This window comes from Molothrus ater, chromosome 3 (genome assembly GCF_012460135.2).
Source record: "Molothrus ater isolate BHLD 08-10-18 breed brown headed cowbird chromosome 3, BPBGC_Mater_1.1, whole genome shotgun sequence".
NCBI classification, from domain to species: domain Eukaryota; kingdom Metazoa; phylum Chordata; class Aves; order Passeriformes; family Icteridae; genus Molothrus; species Molothrus ater.
Genome location: NC_050480.2, coordinates 42,946,504 through 42,967,098, shown reverse-complemented (window position 1 = coordinate 42,967,098; position 20,595 = coordinate 42,946,504). Strand labels below are relative to the sequence as shown.

At 34.7% G+C, this 20,595-nt stretch overlaps 1 protein-coding gene across 4 annotated transcripts in view; it reads left to right on the top strand.

The window, feature by feature from the left end:
- The window catches only part of SIPA1L2 (signal induced proliferation associated 1 like 2), a 126,441-nt gene that overhangs the window by 68,918 nt on the left and 36,928 nt on the right, over window positions 1-20,595 (top strand). For all 4 annotated transcript variants that reach the window (XM_036380026.1, XM_036380027.2, XM_036380025.1 and 1 more), the window contains exons 7-10: window positions 2,960-3,063; window positions 9,288-9,445; window positions 10,978-11,554; window positions 15,634-15,908. In XM_036380026.1, coding sequence (XP_036235919.1) covers window positions 2,960-3,063; window positions 9,288-9,445; window positions 10,978-11,554; window positions 15,634-15,908 — 1,114 coding nt within the window. The remainder of the gene's footprint in view (window positions 1-2,959; window positions 3,064-9,287; window positions 9,446-10,977; window positions 11,555-15,633; window positions 15,909-20,595) is intronic.

Here is a 20,595-nt window from a genome sequence, read left to right as displayed (position 1 = left end):
TAGTCTCAACTTAGTGTAAGCACCACATTTATTTCCAATAATGTTATTGCCTTTTTGCTTAAATCCGTGCTTGTTTCCCTTTAATAATGCAAGCTAGAGACTTTGCATCCTAATTTAGAGACTATTGCATCCTATTTCAGTACAGAATAATAAATCATTTTTCAAATTAATTTGTAGAAATACATATTAACATGCTGTGGATGTCAGACTTCTGGAATGCATTGATAAATAGGGATGAAAATTTAAAAGGAATAAGGGATGTTTGGGTTTGCTTTTTTTTTCCCCAATCAGAATGTGACTGAATGTCACCTAGTAAGTTGTACATATGAAAAAAATTGCTGATGTGTTTCTGTATTTGCTGTGCTTCAGTATGAACTTACATTGCTGATCAGCATTGTGTATGTATCAGTCAGTAACGTGATTTTAATGTTTTACAAAGTCTCTGTGCCATTAACTATATTGTCCTGTCATAGTGTGTCCTTATCGTTTGCAACAGGCAAAATGGAATTAAGAATTCAAAAAGATACAATCTTTAGTATTATATTAAATGTAAAGTACATTAAGTATCACTTAATGTATCAAATTAGTATCACATTTAAGTATCACATTTTTGTTATATTTAACAATAAGTATTACTGTGTGTCATATTTAGACTTATATGTTGTTCTGACTGCCTGTAGGTTCAGAGGATTGTAATAATGTAGTCTCTGGGAGCTATATTTTTGGTAGACACAATATTTCAGTAAAAAATCTTGCTTAGTTCTTGTAGGAGTAAAATTTATTAAGTTTTTATATTCTCAAATGCTTGACGAGCTGTGAGGTTTTTCTCTAAAAAGTTCTCTTTTTAGAATTTATTTATTTTAAAAGATTGTTTATTTAATATTTGGATAAGTGATTAGTCCATTTCTTATGTAACAGGGAAAGTAGAATGTTGTGATAGGTTGCCCTCTCTGCCAAATAAGCCCCCACCTCTTGTGTGCTCACCCACCCTCCAGTTTGTGAGTCGAGATTGAGTTCAATGAGTGAAGGGAAGAAAGGAAAAAAAAAAACACCTGCAAAAAAACCTCCCGAACAAACAAAAACTCCAAAACAAACAACAACAACAAAAAAACCCAATCAACAATGAAAGCACAACCCTCCACTACATCAATCAGGCAACAATACAACTGATGCAAAGGCAATCACTTGCCACCTGCCATTAGCTGACTGATGCCCAGCCATTCTCTGAGCAACAGCTACCATGAAAAAACTCTCCCTGCTCCAGTTTTTCCTGCAGAACATGACTTATAGGGCATGGGATATGTTTTTGGTCCATTTGATGGCCTGTCTCCTCGCAAGCCCGTGGCCAGCCCAGGGGACAGGGGACGGTGTGGGGGCAGAGCAGCGCTGGTGCTGTGCAGGCACTGTGAGCCACAGCTGAATCATTGGTGTGTTACCAGCACTGCCTTGGTCACACAGGCAGCACACAGCACTGTGTGGGCTGCCATGAAGAATTACAGCTGCATCCAAGCCAGGCCCAGTGCAAATGTTCAGAACATATGGAATGTATTAACTAGAAATTCTCTTCTGCCCTTCTTTAGTGCAGTTTTAGTGGCATGCAGTTCCAAACCCCAAGATAAAGAAATAAGAAAATTAAATGAAATTTTACTAATTCACTACTATATAATTTGTTTAGTATATGTTTTAAAACACATCAGTCTACTGGAAATGAGATAAAATGTTTTATTGTTGGAACATATTTTCTCTTTCTGTCTCTTCAAAACTGTCTAAAATGCCACTGAAAGGTTATAATGGAATTAGATTTTTAGCTAAGATTTTGAAATAGAAGAGTACGATAAGGTTTCCTTCTTTTAGCAACGCTTAAGTAACAAACTTTAGTTGAAATGATGCTTTTTATTTCTTATGCAACTGTAATCTGTGTTTAATAAATGAAGTTAATTTAATTATCATACAGACATAACTGATACACCCAGCACACTCACATATGTATGTGCTCCTAATTGTATACACACAAATATTTTTAGATTTAGGGCTGCAGATAAAGAAGTGTATGTTGATATACTTTTATATACTTTTAACTGGAGAACTAACATGGCTAATTGATTTTTGATTTATTTTTTGAAGATAGTTATACTCTTTAAAACTGATCAAAACTCTGAAACCTTAAACAGCATGTTAAAGAGTGTACTGGAGAATATTTATTGCTACAGATAACATAAAATTATGCTAAAAAAGAATTGAACATGGAAAAAGACAAGAAGAATTGGCAGTTGTCTTCACTCAATAGGGTGTTCAGTAGAGTTAAACTTTAAACTTTTTTAAAGTTCAATGTACTTACTTAAATAGTCTGTACAAATTGAAGAATAGGAATAAAAAGGATTAACTTATGACTACAGTATAAAACTCATTTACTGTAAACATCACAAAATGCTAACTATTAATAAACTTTCTAAATAAAAGTGTTAAGTCATATAATATATTACATTTATTTAAATAATTTTCAAATATATGTGGTATGCACATGTTTTATGTTTTAAAAATGCCTGATCTGCAACGTGTCTTAATGTTAGGTTTGAAATAGCCAGTTCACTTTTGATAAAGTATGGGTTTAGTCAATTGTCCTTATTATTGTTTAAGTAACAAAAATACATGTTATATAAAACTATGCTGAAGTAGTGTAGTGTTTTGTTTTTACTTTGAAATACCAATATATTTAAAATTAGTTTATTTAGGTCTCAGAGACAGCAAACTCTTTGGGTTTTTTCCTGCAGGACCCCTCTATGTCATAATACAGAAATAAAGACTAGATTTTTAGCTGATGGAAACTGGTTTTGTTCAATTGTAAAAAAACATAGAAGTTGTTTAAATAGATTTAAATCACAGCATGCAGAGTGGCGTCCTAAAAAGTAGTATGAATATTCTAATTTACTGACCTTCTTGCGATTAAATTAATTTTCAGCTGATTCAACAGGAACTCATTCCCTCTATACTACCTATAAAGATTATGAATTAATGTTTCATGTATCAACAATGCTTCCCTACATGCCCAGTAACAGGCAACAGGTATGTCTCTTTGGCTTTTCATTTTATTTTACATTATAAATGTTTGACATTGAGTGCTGGGGTTTTTTATTAGTTTTGGTTGAAAACGGAATTGTTTTAAAAGAAATATGATTCAATTATATTTATTCTCTTGAAATAGTGTAAGATGTTAGAAATCTTGTAAGATTTTTATTCTGTATAATTCAGGAACTTATCCCATGTACCCTATTTCATTATATTGTTAAAAGGCAATATTGCCTCTCGTGAATATGTTATTTTTGGTTTAGACTGAATTCACATCTTCTGTATGTTTTAAACATTGAATGGAATGAATCTTGAAAATAGTCTTATGGTTAAAATATGCATGTAATAAGATTTTTAAAACTATTCCACTTAAGATCTGTAATACAAGTTACAGATCTTGAAATGTTTATTAACATGTGAGCTTAGTAATAGTTTTTAATGTATCCTTTGAGGTGTCTGTGAAAACAGAAAATTGCAATGTATTTGTCTTATTTCTAGAGAATTCCCTTTGCTCATACAATAATTCAGAATGCCTTCAAAGCATTAAGGATGGCTAAAAACCAGCACAGCATCCAAAGTGTGCAGTGCACCAGTAAGGTTACTCTGTCTTGCCTGTCTAAGATATTTCTTGTGACTTAATTAAAATGTACAAGCACATTTGGTATAATATATCAGAATTAATGCCTAACAGAAAAGCACTAGAATTGCTCACAGATCAGACTGATGGTAGTTTGTAACTTTCTGTGCTACTACTCTATGTTCTTCCAGGTATGCAGAAGTAAGTGTTGATTTACTTTGCAGTTAGTTTTGGGATATTCTCACCTTGCCATGCAAGTTACAATCATCTCAGCCATTGTGGAAGGTTGTCATGAAATAAGGATGCTGTCTCACTTTGGTTTTGAATAGCTCACAAAAGATGCTTACTGATTGATTGTTGAACCATATGGGAGTTGTATCTTTCATGTCTGTCCTATCAATAGGTCTTGTGGGAGCAGAAAGAGATGTGTCAAGGCAACAAGAAAAAGATAAGGGATATCAGAAGGGATAAATAAAAATAACAATGGAAGGAAGTATATCATGTTATGTGTTTGAAATAATCTGTGCATAGAGCTCTGTACAGTTGAAAAGCTGTTTCAAGTGAACAGCTAAGACATTACACTTAGTACTTAGATGTGGTTTAAAGAAACTAAATTAGGAATCAAAAGACAAACTTTTCACCATATGAATAACACAAAGTTTAGATGACTCACTTCCTAAAATGTGTGGCTTTTAGGAGACAGAATGTTCATCAGACACTCAACTGTGACATAGCTAGTAATCAAGGGATTGGATCTTCATTACTGATTTCAGATTGTTCTGCTTCTCTAAACTTTCAGTTGCGTCTTATTACCAAACAGGGTTAATTTAGTAAACGCACTAGGAGTTGTTCTGTCTGTAATCAGTCTAACAATCTTTGGCTGGAAATGCACGTAAATAGGGAAAACTGTACCCTACTAAGACGATATAGTACACTGAATGAGCTTGCCTTAAAAGAAAAAAATTAATATTTTTGTAGCAAATCACAGGCACTGACAGTAAATATGGCCTTACTTGGAGTTTAGTACTTTTGTTGTCTTTCGTGAATTTTCCTTGTTTGTGAGAACAAAGGATATCCTCTTGCCATGATCCACTTATTTTCATAGTTTTTTGCTGTTTGTCTGTCAGCTTCACTGCTGTGTTGCTCAGCCACCCCCTGTTACTGTCCTTTCACTTCTTCCTGTGCCTTCCTTTCATTCTTATAATTTCCTTATATGTCTTTCTTTATAGTCAGGTGCTGATTCTTGTGTACAGAAAAATCTTTCAGTTTTAACTCCATGGTTTTCTCTAGCAACAAGCTCTTCTTTCCACAGTGTTTTAGTAAGTTCTCATCATTGTCCCTTTAAAAGGTTCAATATTTAGCAGAAGCACTGTATTGTTATTCATTGTTTTCTTGGGATCAAAATAATGTGGCAGTTTTCCAAGTTCAAGCAGTATGCCTATCTGAAGACACACCACATTATTTTTCAGGTGATGAGATCTATCAGTGTTTGCACAGCATGTACACTGTCTTAATGAAATGTGACAAGTGCACCCAAATTACTAGAATTTAGCCAGCCTTAATGTGCAAAACAGATTTATAATAACTGTTTATTTTTTTTCTCTTACTGTTTAGCTCCAATATACATAATGAAGTCTCTTCAGGGTTTGGCTCACTGCATACCCAAGTAAGGGGAAATTAGAGATCACAGTAAATTTCCTGTTAGGTTATGTTAGGATTGAAGCCCCCATTCAATAGTTATTTTCTACTAGCATATTATGAATGTACTGGCTGAGGTTGTTGCATCCTTTCCCCATGTCCCTTGTTTGCTAATGACTGGGCAAGGTATTCAGTCCCTCCTAATCCACGATGGTGACCTTCAGTGAGCAAGCACTGAGCATTGCTTGTGCTCCGAATACCTGTGAGCCAAAAATAGGCCGCACCAGAACTGTTTGTTGCTTCTTCCAGGATATAACTACGCCCTGCTTGGTCCCTGATCAGGACATCCCTCTAGTTTTAGAACCAGCAGGAGATCCAAAGAGCAAGGTAATTTTTATTTTGGCTGCAACGTAGGCTGGGAATTTTCAAGTCAGCTGCTCCTTCCCTAGGACGGAGAAGACAACCAGCCCTGGTATGGCCAGTTCCTTTTCCTTTACTGGCCTTTTCTTCAAAGCAGTTCAGAGCTTTCCCCTTTAAACTTTACCTTTGCTATGTCCCTTTCCAAATCATTCCCTTGCAAGTTTCCCACTCACACATTTGCAGTCTGCTTGTCTTCACGTGGTCAGACCCGATTAATCCAAATCTGTTCAAATAATCAATTTTCACCTGGTTTTATGAAAACTTGAAAATTAAACAGATATGCAATAATGAAATAAGCTTGTTGCGTTTAACTACTGTTAAAATAGTTAGGTAACAAAACCTGTGGTTATACCAAACTGAGTTGATCAGAGCTGTTGAAAGAGCTTTTGCCATTCATTTCTGGTTTTGGTACTGGCTAAGAAAACAAACTGAAAATAAAACTTTTGAAACCACTTATTTTAGAAATGTGCTAAAATAAGTTTGGAGATTTTCTTATTTGACTCTTAACACTTCATAATTTAATTGAATGAAGAGTATATTTCACTGCTATTTCAACAAGAATTCCTTGTTGTTTTGCAGTTTGACAAAGCAATTAATCCTACTGAAGTGGGTAGATTTTTAAGGCCGAGCACAAGCTGTTAATATGTAAAGTTTTAAGACAGTTTTTTCCTTCAGAGATGCATATCTGAAAATTAAGAATTGAGTCACTAAAATCTGAGAATAAATATAATAACTATCATTCAGTGCAAATAACTTTAATCTAATGGATTCTGCTTTTCTAACGTATTTTCCTGACTGGAGTCCCCTTTTTGTGTCTTATATTCTTACATAACACTTCACTGATTTCCTTTTGGCTGCCTATCATACTTGATTAGGTTTATTTTCAAATTCTAACATGACAATGATGGCTCCTTTACTGCAAGTAATTCTCTGTAATCTCTGCACCCAGTTGAGAGTTCCTGTCAACATCAATGCTCAACACTGGCATGAGATTCTTTAGAGTATGTTAGAAAGGCAGATTAAAAAAAAATAATTTTACAACATCCAAAAACCCCCAAACCTGAGCAGACCTCAAAATGGGAGAGGAAGGGGAAACTGAGAACCTGAAAAGACCACCCAAACAACCTCGGAAGCAAAAGTTGGGAGAAAAATCCAGGCTATAGAATGGAAACAAGAAAAGGGTTTCTTATAGATCATTTTGCTGAGTTCCAGTTTCCTTCAATTCCTTTTTCATTTTCAGTATGCTGTCCTTATCTCCCATTTCCCAGGGAGGTATGTGTTCCCTCCTTCTTCTCCATTCAATACTTTATTCTTTTCCTGTTCCTTTATCCTATCCAGAGCACTTCTTTCCATGTTCCAGATCACCCTAATTTAATTCTCCCCACTTTAGAAGTTCTTTGCATTATGCTCCTCTGTGCACAGCCACAACTGTGCTTTGCCTTTTGCATTGTGTTGAAGTTGACTGACCACTTGTGCATGACAGCTATTTATAAGTGTTACACTGGTTTTATTTTATACTGAAGAAGTCACTAAGATCTCTACAGTCTTGGTAAGGTTCTTAAAAATAATGACCTGTCTTCCTATTTCTTTTTTTGTGCCTTGTAGAGGTTTCCACTCTTGAAAAATATCCTAGGGGTAGGATATGGGCACTGTCATACTTTTTAAAAGTCTTAGCTAGTAAAATTTCAAACGTTTCTAAAACTTACCTTCAATTAAGTGAATGCTGTTCTTGCTTATGCTATGTATGATGGCAAGCAGAACCTCCTAGATGGGTCTACAAAAGCAGAAAATATTCTTGCAAGCAGTGATTACCTTGAAAAATAAATATACCTTTAAAGAGGATTGCATCTTCATTTTTATAATTTACTCCATGGAAATGTATAGGCATGAACCACTGTAGCAAGAGCAAGTAATTGGGCAGTGGTACAACAAGGGCAGAAATTAATCACCTTGTACCTCATCATTGGAAGGTTGCTTACAAATTTACCTGAGTTGTAAATTCCAACCTGTGTGATAGTAATAACTTCTAAACGTTAACTTGTGCTGCCCTACTATGATCTAATTGTGTGGCTCACTAGATGAGCAAATTAAAGAATATCTGACACACTTAGTTCTGTGATCAGTTCCTCCAAGTGTACTTCTGTGTGCAACAGTCTGTGCATCTTAAATGGCTCAAATAATCATTTTAGTCTTAAAAACCTGAGAACTTGACTGAGCCACACAACAAATATTGTTTTCTGTTCTTATGTCTGTTTTCAAGTTTCATAAGAAGTCTTATCTCTTTATATGTATGTGGGATTTTGGTTATGTTTAAAATAATATAGATGTACTTAGTGCTTTAAAATTGTGGCTTTGGCCCTTCTGCCTACCTTCAGAATATCAGCCTTTATGTTATTTTGAGGGTTATAATGAAAGGGTTATGGATTCTAGGCTTTAGCATGTGCAACTTTGCTTTTTGTTGTTGGTAGCTGAAATACTAACATTTAGTGGAACTGGAAAAATGCAACAAAATACTCTTATTAGAAAGATTCTTTTCCATGAAATCACCTTCACAGAGAAATTTTTACTTGCTCTGTCATTAAGTTTCCAAGTAAATTTATTCTTAAATCCTGTTTGGTTACACATGAGCTAAGGTACAGCTGTAAGTGTCTTTATACTATTAGTTGACGATGCAAGATCTTTTGCAGACTTTGGGTAAATATTTTAAATGTAGCACCTAGTAGACTGCTTTTTTTGTTAATATACAAAATTTGAAAGTTACAATATTCTTCCATGAAGAAAGCGAGCATCATTTTACAGTGTTATTTTGTTGGGTTTTTTGGGGAGAAAGAATAGTAGTCCCTTATTGCTGGATATGTTTTGTAATTTTTATTAAATTTTAGCCTATAACAATGATTTAGTATTTTAAATTAGTTCTTAAATATATTTTGATGATAAAAGCTACCAATTACAAGAACAAATTTTTAATTTAAGAGCTTCTAATAGCTGTTGTTTCTCATGAGTCTTGGTTCTGTTCCTCAAGTATGCAGTTGTTAACATTTGTGATGGATGTTCATGATATTTTTTTCTAAATTAAGATCATAATATTAAGGACAATATTTAATAGTGTTATGACGTGGAAAAGGAAGTTTTATTGAGACATAGAAGCAATATTATATTTTTAATATAGAGACAAATATTACACTCTAAAGAGGGAATGGATGTACAGTTTTCTGGATAGTGAGAAATGTCAAGTGATGCAATGCTTTTTTATTACTGAAGTGCTGCATTAGTAAGAATAAGAGAAACACATTTTTCTTATAGAGTAAAATAAAAATGAGCAGAAACTATGGATAACTAGTGTGGGGATGTGAGAAAATTCATTAGCATTTTTGTGAACTTAGCCTGATTTCCTTTCCCTATATTTTTGCAGTTCTGACATCCTTTACATGTTGTTCTCCATGATGCAATAAAAGTTACTTCTGAAAAATTATGCTTTATTTTTATTGGTTTGGCTTGTTTTTTTTTTTTCCCTAAGCTGATGAATTTATGATTTTTTAAATTTATTTTGTAATAACTAATTTTTCAATGCATGTTTCTTGTCTAGCTGCTAAGGAAAAGGCATATAGGAAATGACATAGTTACCATTGTCTTCCAAGAGCCAGGAGCACTTCCTTTTACTCCAAAAAATATTCGTTCCCACTTTCAACATGTATTTGTCATTGTCAAAGTGCATAATCCATGCACTGAAAATGTGTGTTATAGGTGAGTAGAGCCTTTTAAGTTTGTTACTTAGACTACAATGCAACTCTGTTTTCTGGATGTTTTGTATTTCTTATGGCTATTATGTTCTCAATTTTAAAATTTCTGCTGCACTTCCTGTGAATTTGAAACCCCAGTGTGTCCCTTGCACACATATAGAGATATGGAGCACAATTTGTAGACTCAAAGGGGCACGTGCAGAATTCCATGTTGCTGATTTATGGCCACAGAATGGGGATATAACAAGTTAGTGAAAATAAGATTTGCAGACCCACCAATAGAAATTAATTTAGAATTTGTATTGCATGTTTCCTTTTTTTAAAGAAAATGATTTAAAGCATTTCAGAAGGTCCTTTAACCTGTATGAATCCCTGAGTATGACAATATGATGAGTCATAGCTTTTAAGCACATAAACAAAGACTTTTGGAGAATGGAAAAAAACCCATAAATTTCAGGTTCTTTTAACTGTTTAAAATAATTTAAGTTACTGCATCATGAATTTTAGCAAGGTATCCAAGGTGGAAATCACATTTGTGAATGGATTGGCAATTGTGCAAGTAGTGATAAAGGCATGAAGTATAATTACAGAGCTATATTTATAAATGTTATTTATTCATTGTTTAGAATTAAATTAAATTACATCATGAGGGTGGGTCATGTTACTGTCTTTTAGCAGTCTACTAGAACTTAAACTATCTTTTAGGACTTGATTTCATTTCAGTAACTGCTTTGTGTTGATTAATACATGACATTTCCTGAATTATACTTTTCTTACTATTAAACTATCTGTCATCCCAAATTTGACTATATTTCAGTCAAGGAAATAGTAGTAGTACCTACTGTGTGCAGTATTTTGAAATTATTTTTCAGTTGAAATACATTATGTTTGTATCAATCAATTAGAGGTGCAATTGTATCAATTAGGAAAAATTCCTATTTTTTCTTACATTTGGATGTGAACTGTCTAGATCAAGAATTGTGTTTTCCAATTTTATGAGCATAGAGTAGGCAGCTTAAACAGGTGGAGAATGCTTCATTATAGTCACATTTGACACCAATGTTTTTTCATTGAATTCAAACTTCATTGTAGAAGAGGATCTGAGGATAAAAATTATTTTCTGTTTCTGTTTTTACATTGCTTAGTTTTAACATGATGCAACTGAGTGACAGCTGAAATGACAGATTTACATAAAAATAATTTTTAAAAATACTTCTCTCCTTTATTTCTCATAATTCATTTTAATATTTATTACATTTCTGAAAGGAGATGTTGACACCCTAAGAAGTTATCTTCTGTATTTTTTGTTTTAGCAAGATACCTCCATAATGTCCTTTATATCTTTAAAAGAAGAAAGCCATTCTAAAACTGACAATCAGTTTTCTTTGATGTGTCTGAAATGTCTGCAAATTGGCATGTCAAAGCTGTACTTAGTTCTGTAAATGGATTGCAGAGATCACAGTTCTGCTTATCATGTGATTTTTTTTTTTTAGGGAATTAATTGTTTTGTTCATTGTTTTTTCCTTCTATTTCCAGTGTTGGTGTTTCACGATCAAAAGATGTTCCCTCATTTGGTCCACCCATTCCCAAAGGAGTAACTTTCCCCAAGTCTGCAGTCTTTAGGGACTTCCTTTTAGCCAAAGTTATTAATGCTGAAAATGCAGCACATAAGTCGGAAAAATTTCGAGCCATGGCCACAAGGACACGTCAAGAATACTTGAAAGATCTGGCAGAAAACTTTGTGACCACAGCTACAGTGGATACTTCAGCCAAGTTCAGCTTTATTACTTTAGGGGCAAAAAAGAAGGAAAAAGTGAAACCAAGGAAAGATGCACATCTATTCAGTGTTGGAGCGATTATGTGGAATGTGATTGCCCGAGATTTTGGCCAGTCTGCTGACATTGAATGTCTCCTCGGGATTTCCAATGAGTTTATCATGTTGATTGAAAAGGAATCAAAAAATGTTGTGTTTAACTGCTCCTGCAGAGATGTTATTGGATGGACATCTGGATTAATGAGCATCAAAATATTTTATGAAAGAGGAGAATGTATTCTTCTGTCTGCAGCAGATAATTGTACTGAAGACATCAGAGAGATTGTTCAAAGACTTGAAGTAAGTACAGTTTCTAAACTGGAATTCCACTTTTTTTATGAATAGTTATTTGTCTACATCTCCTCTGAGATATAATTAAAAATGTTCTGTGTTTATAGTTCAGGAGTGGTTTTGGTCTTCAGAGAGCATTACAAATAGTAATCTTCACAACAGCATGGGAGATAAATGTTATCAACCTGTTTTTCAGGGGTAAGGTTTTCGATACCATTAAGCTAATAACTTGCCCAAGGCCATGGATGGTTCCAGTGTTGAAATCAGGACTGAAAAGCTTTTGCCACCTCTTACTGTAGCCTGTTCTCAAATCACACCCTTGTAGGTAGAAGTACAATTAATTAAAAAAAATTATAAAATCTTAGTATGTAAAATATACTTTTTGTAATAACCTGTGAGAATATTAGCAGAGAATTTTATGTAAGTGGTTCTGCTGATTTGTTCCTCTGTACTGAGAAAGTGCAGGAAGTAAAGAAAACTACACCAACTAATGTCACTTTTAACAGCTGACTGGAGATAAAGTTTTTCAGACACTTGATGACCGTGTCAGTACTACTGTACTGTAGCTATTTCAGTCAATCCAAATGAAATGACAATAACTCCAAGGTAAATGTGCTGATGCATCTAGTGGTTGCACTTCACTCTTTGATCTTAATTTAAGTGATTTAGATGGTCTTAGGGGTTTCTTCTGTTGGAAGGCTCGGCACTGAAAAGAATTCAGTCTGCTTACAGATTTCACACTGGAATAGTTGGATTGCAGCTGATGATTTAGGGCCTCTCTAGTACTGCAGTCTCATTTAGCATTGCTTAATATCATGCTCTAAATAATAACTTTCTCCAAAGTACAATTGCTATTTCAAGAGCTGAATGTCTTTAGACTCTTCTTGCCACTATTATATTATCCTTTTCAATTGATGTCTTCAGTTTCACTTTCCTTAGACAGGTATTTCCCTTCTAGAAAATAGTGCTCCCATTAGGTCTTGTTAACCAAGCAGTATAAATTTCTTAACGCAAGCGAAAAACAAGATTTAAAGTTCTAGTGAAAAGTTCTGCTGTCATCAGTGACTTTTTTTTTTGCTATTTTGCATTTACTCAGTTTTGCAAAGCCTGGAGATAACCCATGTTCCTAAAGACAGATCTTTAAGATTTGGTTATTAAAACCACAAAATGAAATGTTTGTCTATGTTTACTTTACTACTTCCTCTTTGTTATGGCCAGATATGGGGTTAAATAATGACAAATTGATTTTAAGCCTCAAATTTAACATCAGCTCTTACTAAGTTTACCTGAATATTAACTTCAAGTGTCTATTCCATGAACTCTGCCTGCCTTTTCTTCCCCTGCTACCTATCCAACTTTCATACTAAATAAGAGTTAACTATCAATACTTGTTTTAAAACATTTTTTGTCCATGTTTCTTGCCTCATCTTTTTCTCATTTTCTCCTGCTTCTTCCTCTCTTTTGAAAGCTGCCTTTTGATGTTATTTCCTGGTTGATTTATCACATTAAATGCTTTCTACAGTCCTTAAATATATTTGGTATAGAACCGTTAGAACCACTAAAAAGTATTTAAAACTCTGATGCCACACTTCATGTGCAAACTTTAAAAACCTTTCAAGTGACTCAAAACACAGATGAGGTTAACAGCCATATGTGCCAGCAGATGCTAAACATGAAAGCTCAAATTGTGATGTAATATCAATCTTCAGTGACCAGATGATTAACCCTTTTCAGTCATGAGTTAAAGCATTTCTTAGAACTAGTGAGTAGAACATTGTAATTGCTAAATGAGATTGCCAAAGAAATAACTAGACTTTATTGCTTGGATTTAAATCATGCCGGTAAAAAGGACAACTGAATATCCAGATTAAGAAAAGGTGCAAAAAGCTGGCTGAGACCATGATTTTAGTTTGAACTGAAACAGTCAGTCTAGGACTGAAAAAAGAGCTGTAACTTCTCAGTCTAGACAAATCTGTATTTGTGGGGGAGAAGATCTAGTTATAGAGAATAGAAAAAGCAGCAAGCTATAGATTGACTTGGAGGGTTGTGTTGCTTCATCTTCTTCATGGCACTTACAGGATCTCTGTCTTTTATCTGTTAAGTGCTTTCAGAGAAGCCAGCTCTTATTTCATTTGTGGCCACAAGATCAGTGAAGCTGCAACCAAGTCAGCAGAATGCTGTGTTTTGAAGTGGAGCGGCACTATGTTTAATGTGACATTACTATGTAATATGCAGTGTTACCTTTTAGGGAATATACACTTGGGGAGGACTAGATCTCCTGGAATACTTCCCATTGGGAATAGATGAGTCTTTGGCAGGAATCTTTATCTTTTTTACCTTTTAACTTTTGAATATTTAACTAACTTGAAGAAGAGATTTTGAATGCTCTCAGTTGGAGAAATCCATATACTTTGGCTGGTGCATTCATTTTGCAGTAGTCTATAATTGTGGCACAATGATAAAGAGGTGTCAGTCCCCAAAAAAGAATATTATGTAGTTTAATAAGGATAAAATTCCATCCCTCAGCTGGGCTCCTGCCTGTAATAGCATGTTCGTCTTTTCACTGCATGACTAAATTTATATTTTCAAAACTTGTGATGGAAGCATAGCTGATGAAGAGCTGAAAATTTCATTTTCACTTATCTGGGTTACAAATTATGGAAGTTTTTTTTCTTACTGAAATTTAGTTGTAAGAGAGCTAGGTTAACAGTATGTTAAAGTTTCCAGTATGCTATGTAGTTCTAATACTATATGCAGAGTTATAAGCACAATAGAAAGTTCTACTTTAAAAGGAAAGTTTCTAAACTACACTAAAACCTCAGAGCTGACAAATGACAAAGGAAATAGCTGTTTTGTTTTTGTTATGAAAACTCAGTACCTGACTTGGTAAACAAAGCCTCCTCAGTGCATTTTTGACATCTCAATAATGAGTTTCACATTTTAACTTTGAAATCCTACATCTTCAGAAGTAACTGGAAAGATTATGAATCAGAATTTCCAAGCAATAATACTCAGAATATCTGATCCTTGCAATATCTCCAATATTTCACAGTTCCCAGAAGATTATCCCTTAATGAATGAGGGCTAATTGTATTTACTTACCTCACAGGTTAAAAGCATGAGCATACACCAGATCAGCAAAGTTAAAATAACTCATGGGTTTGTGGCACTTTGTTCTTTGATAATGTTTCATAGTGGTTAAGCTTTTGTTCTAATTGAACTAATAAAGCTAAATACAATCTGGTTTCATGACACTGACAAAAGGCAAGGCTGGGGTAACTCTCAAACTTCCTTGTAATGCAGGCTAGAATTTTGTCTTCTGAGTGTGGCGCAGTATCCCAGCTTACAGGCTGTTGTATGATTATGATTTACATGGCAAAACTGGTGAGAACTTGTTTCACAGCATATAGAAATGAGGCTGCTTAGCAAAATCTGAGTTTGAAGGATTTTGGCTGCTCTGTATAATGACAGTTACTTTTCACTGAATATGAGGAAAGTAATTTTTTTCATTTCTAAGTTTCCCAGTGACATGGAAACTCTCATCCCATTTTAGTGATATCCTCATCTGGAGATAACAGTAGTTAGGAATCTGCCTATGAAGCAAAATAAATTAATATTTTCTTCATTGCTATGTTCTCAAGGAAAACAAGCCGCTAGAACTGAGGCACTTCACTCAATTTGACCCATGTTATATCTCAGGTTTAATACTGTTTAATGCTGAATATAAAATGTCTGCACACCTGCAGTCAGCCAAAAAAGAACGAAGTAATTGGCAGGCCACATTTTTCTTGCTTTGTGTTTTGAAACTAAACCACCTGTAAAGTTTTTGGTAGGATATAAATGGCATTGTGTTAACATTGGACAAGGGGGAAGAACTTGACATGGGTCAGGCTGCCTGCCCTGGAGATGGAAGATTTTTAGCATTGTGAAACATGTCATTGACTTTGTTTTATGCAGAAACCTTCATTCAAACATAATGTTAAGATAATTTAATATTAGTATATTAAAGATAGGCAATATCAAGCCATACATAACTTTATAATGTTTGTGTGCCTTGACAATGGCGTAACAATCTGGTGCTTCCTCAGATAGTGACCAGAGGATGTGAAACCACGGAAATGACCCTGAGGAGAAATGGGCTGGGCCAGCTGGGATTCCACGTGAACTTTGAAGGGATAGTGGCAGACGTGGAGCCCTTTGGATTTGCATGGAAAGCAGGCCTGCGGCAGGGGAGCCGCCTGGTCGAGATCTGTAAAGTAGCTGTGGCAACTCTGACCCACGAGCAAATGATCGACCTCTTGCGCACGTCGGTGACAGTAAAAGTGGTCATTATTCAACCACATGAGGATGGAGCGCCCAGAAGGTAACAGTTCTCAGTGAGCAGCAGTTCTCAGTAACATTTGTGTCTGTCTGGGTTTTTTTTCCTCTGCTCCTGCTTAAATGATGACTCTTCTATTGAAGTCCTTCAGTAAATGGGTATTGTCCATCATGTTGCATGATAATATTGTCAAGGCTCTTAAAGCAATCTTTTCCCCAAAACCCATATTGACTTGTTATAGAAGATAAAATAAGATCCTACAAGAGATTTACTTTATATGACTTTAAAAGGGTAGCAAGTAAATTTTGGTGTATGCTGACTGAGCCATCCTGGAAGCTGATGTTACTTCTTTCCTTCCACAGGAGACCTTTATGTTTTAATGCTGAATTTAAAAATGTAGAATCCTTTTCATGAAATTGCACTTTGTCCATCTTTGAGATTTTTCCGATTCCTGACTACTGGAAAGATTTGGGTTGTTTTGGGTTTTTTTTCTGTTATGTTGGAATTTAATGAAAATAGTGAATTAGTATGTTCTGGACGAACATGGTACCAAGTCTTAGACTTCTCCTCACTTTCTACAGATATGTAATTTATTCACATTAAATGGTGAATTACATCAATGATTTTGTCATTTAAAGCAGCAAAATCTTATTGCAACATGAAATACATGCTCATGCCTAGGGAAAGTCTATAATAGCAATCATTACAGTCACTGTACCAGTATTTTCAGGGATTAAATGCATTTTTCTGTCATCAGTATTCCTTTTTTGGTGACAAAAAGGAATACTCTGTTTTTTAATATCATGAGGCAGAGAAGTAGGAATAAATTGAAACTTTGTAACAGTGTGACTATATTTCTCACACACCTTTTCTAGTCAGTGTTAATTTGGCTCATTCTAAATGAGAACTGTACCAGAGTAAATTTAATTACTTGTCTTCTTTTAGCAGGCCAACTTTAAATCTCCTGTTGATTTTTAATTCTACAGAAAAAACATTAGATGTGTTGCTTTTGGCAAGAGAGCAAGCAATAAAATTTTACGTAGCGTGCAGCACTGTGAAGTTGATGCCAGCTGTATACGAATGCTGCTTAATTGGTGGCAATTCTCCAAGTAGTCATTGGCCTGATGTATGACACACAAGGGCTGTCCCCTGCCTCAACCTGCATGGTGATGCCTCCCTTTCTGAACATAATGCCTGTGAATGTAGAATACCACCGTTTTGCTTAGTTGGGTAGAAATTTGCAATTAAGCCTCTCTTTGCTTAGCTTTGCTATTCTCACCATCTGCTTCTGGGTATGAATTTTCACTGACTTGTTTGGTATACATTTCCAAGCTGTTTACAGAATATGAGCCTAATGAGCTGATCCTTTTCTATTGAAGGTAAAAATGTGTATTTTATAGGCCCTGATAGAAAAATACGTACTGTATGAACTGTTTATATTGTCTTTGATATAAATCTTCTTCTAGAGATAAAATGTTTAAATCCCAGATCAGTGTGGTACATAGCACCCAAGTGCATGTGTAGGAGGAGTTTGAACTGAGTGTTACCACACTGAGAAAAATCTGCAAAAGCTGCTCCTCTTTATAAGTTTTACCATCTTTAAAATAGTGACGAATTACTAAGAGAAATGAATTTTTTAACACTATGTGTCTATTCTAAAATTTTTTAAAAAACATGTTTAAGTTCTTTTTTAGCTTCACCTTTCTAGTATATATATATAGGAAAGAAATGTCTCTTTCTCTCAAATATCAATTTCCCACAGAAAACTGTTCATTTTCACTTGTATATCCCCAAAAATATGATTAGTGATTTCGACTGTCCAGTCTCTGCAGCGTTTTGAGCTTGCCTTTTTGCAATGTTTATAATCTAAACAGAGCAGACAGAAAGCAGTTATAGATATTGCATGACAGGTCTGAGAATTTCAGTTGACAAATATGATTTTTGACTTTGTAAAATATATTAATGAATGAGGGAAAGGAGGAGAGGGCAGAAAGGGATAAATTATCAGAATTTTGTGGAAAAAAGATAGCCTATTACCACTTCTTACTAGTTAAAACCTGTGCAAATCCATCTCCCTGTCTACCGCTCAGTTGCTTCTCTTAGCCTTCTGCAGGTTCTAGTCACAGAAACAGAGAATAGCTGAGTTGGAAAGGACCTCTGCAAGTTCTTGACTGCAACCCCATTGCTCAAAGCAAGGTCAGCCAGAGCAGTCTGCTCATGGACAGGTTCACTGGGTTTTGTGTGTCTCCAAGGAAGGAGATTCAAAGATTCAGTATTTCAATTTCGGTATGCAGTCGTCCTTTCAGTAAGAAAGTTTTTCTCTCTCCTTTAAAGGAATTTCCTGTACTTCAATTTTGCACCCTGCCTCCTGTGTTTTCACTGGATACAATTCTTAGTTTGTCATCTTTTTTCCCTAATCACCCCATTAGATATTTTGTACACATTGATAAAATCCCTCCTGAGCCTTTTCTTTCCCTGACTGAATGATACCAGCACTCTCAGTCTCTCCTTGTGTTTCAGATGCTCTTATCCCTTAATCGTCTTTGATCCTTTGCTGGACCTGCTCCATATGTTCATGTCTCTCTTATACTCTGGTATCAGGTTTACTCAGAAATTTTCAGGTAGTGTTTTTGGATGTAAAGCAGGAGTATTTGGAGAACTAAAATCTATTTCACCTTTGCTTGACAAGAAATGTCCCTGTCCATGGAGAGTCCATGCATGGATAGAATCAAGCCTCTGTGAGTGATTGCAAACATGCCTGTGATAAACATTTAAGGCAGCTGTGACAGCTTGTCCAGAGGGAACTGTTTGTATCAAGTAGCTGTAATAATTATCAAATAACACTCAAAGCAGACATACAGATATTCTTGTCATATTTGGGGGTCCATCCATCCTTGACCCACGCATTAGAAGTGTCTAGGAGAATGATGGTTAAAAAGCAAAAGGCTTTACATCTATGTTCCAGTACTTATTGCTTTTGCTCACAGCTGGTTTTAGAGGTTTTCTGCTAGGAAATGATGCATCAGATTATCTGACATATGTAGGAAAGTACATTTGGAGGCTAAAGTAAGTCGCTTGAAAGTTTGACTTGTCCTACAAAGTATATATATGATCTTCTGGCAGTTGGGTAGGCTTTTCTTCTGTGTATTTCAAACTGTTTTCTCAGAGTACATACTGGTGATTTGTTCTTTTGTTTTTGGGGTGTTTTTTTTTTTTTTAATTTAAATGCCATAATCTAGGGTTTCAAGTTCAGCCACTAAGATTTTGCCCACAGTGCATAGATATAAAAATACATTCATCTTTGTATAAAAAGGATGAGTTGCATTAAAAATTTATATACATTTGCAAAAATATAAATATAATTTAAGCAAAATTAAGCAAATTTAAGCAAAAAAAATCCAGAGTTTCTTGAAAAAATCCAAATGTATCATATTATTAATGTCTTTCATTTTCTGGACTAATCAGCTGATTTCCACTTCTTGAAAGACTAGTTTCTGCTTAGCTTTGTCTGCTGGGTTTTATGAATACAAATCAATGAGGAATTTCTCTTTGAGTTGCTTACTAGCACTCATTTCTTGCTGGGATCAAATTCTGAAGTGAGTTTACACAGATTGGACATGGGTGCTATGGAGTGTCTTGGGAATTGTATCCTTCAAATGAAAATGGGTTTCAAGTGTTCAGGGGTGTTTCCAAAGCAGTCCCTTGGGAAAAAAAAAAATCAGCCAAAGTGGAGATCTTTAATCAAGTTCTTGACTTGATTTTTTTTGTCTGTTAGCCTACCAACAAATAATCTTCAATCCATCATTTTAAAAGAAAACCAACAAGATGTAATTGTGCACCTACTGAGAAGAAACTATTAGCAATAAACTATTAACAAGGATTTTTTTTGCAAACTGTCTTGTATTAATTTATTTCAGCATGAAAATAAACTATTTGAATGTTGAAGGTGCTTACAAAGAAATGTTACAGAGTGATTAGGAAATTACAGAGGAAAATTCTGCTGGATAAATGTCTTCCATTACTTAATGTAGATCCTTCTACTGAAGTCTTGACAGTAGTATATGCAAAAGCAATCATGGAATAAGGCCTTTCATTTACTATCCTGTAAAATTAATGAACTTGAGACAGAGCTCCTGCTGTTTTCAGTTTGCTCCAGCAATTAAATAATCATGCACAAATTAATGCAGAAATCAAAATTATTTGTGTGGCATCCGGCTGATATTTCGACGGAAAGAAGAAATTGCTATTTTAAACATAGATTCTTTAAATGACAAAGTGTTATTAAAACAAATATGTTGGTCATTGTTTTCAGATCTGAATAAGTATTCTTGTGTTATATTTGTTTCTGTGCTAGATCTGTCCCTTCAGATTTGTTGATTTGGGATTTTGTGCCTTTGAACAAGAGAATAATGATGTTCATTCTGATTTGCTTTCGCTGGTGGTGTTATGGTAGTGTTCAAGGACAGTATATCCTTAATCAGCCAAGTCCAATCAAGGAATTCAAGCACTTGTAAATCTATTTTAAACTATAGATTTTGCTAGATTCTTTTCTTCTACATTTTACCTATGTGTTTGTCTTAGTTCAACTACCATTTTATATAAAAAAAAAGAAACTGCTTGAGAGCCGATTAAGAAATAATTTCTAGGAAATTTAGAAAGCAAACAAAAATTTAAGCAAAATTTCCAGGGTTGCCTATAAACAGAAGCTGGAGAGCTGTAGGAGCAGTAGTTT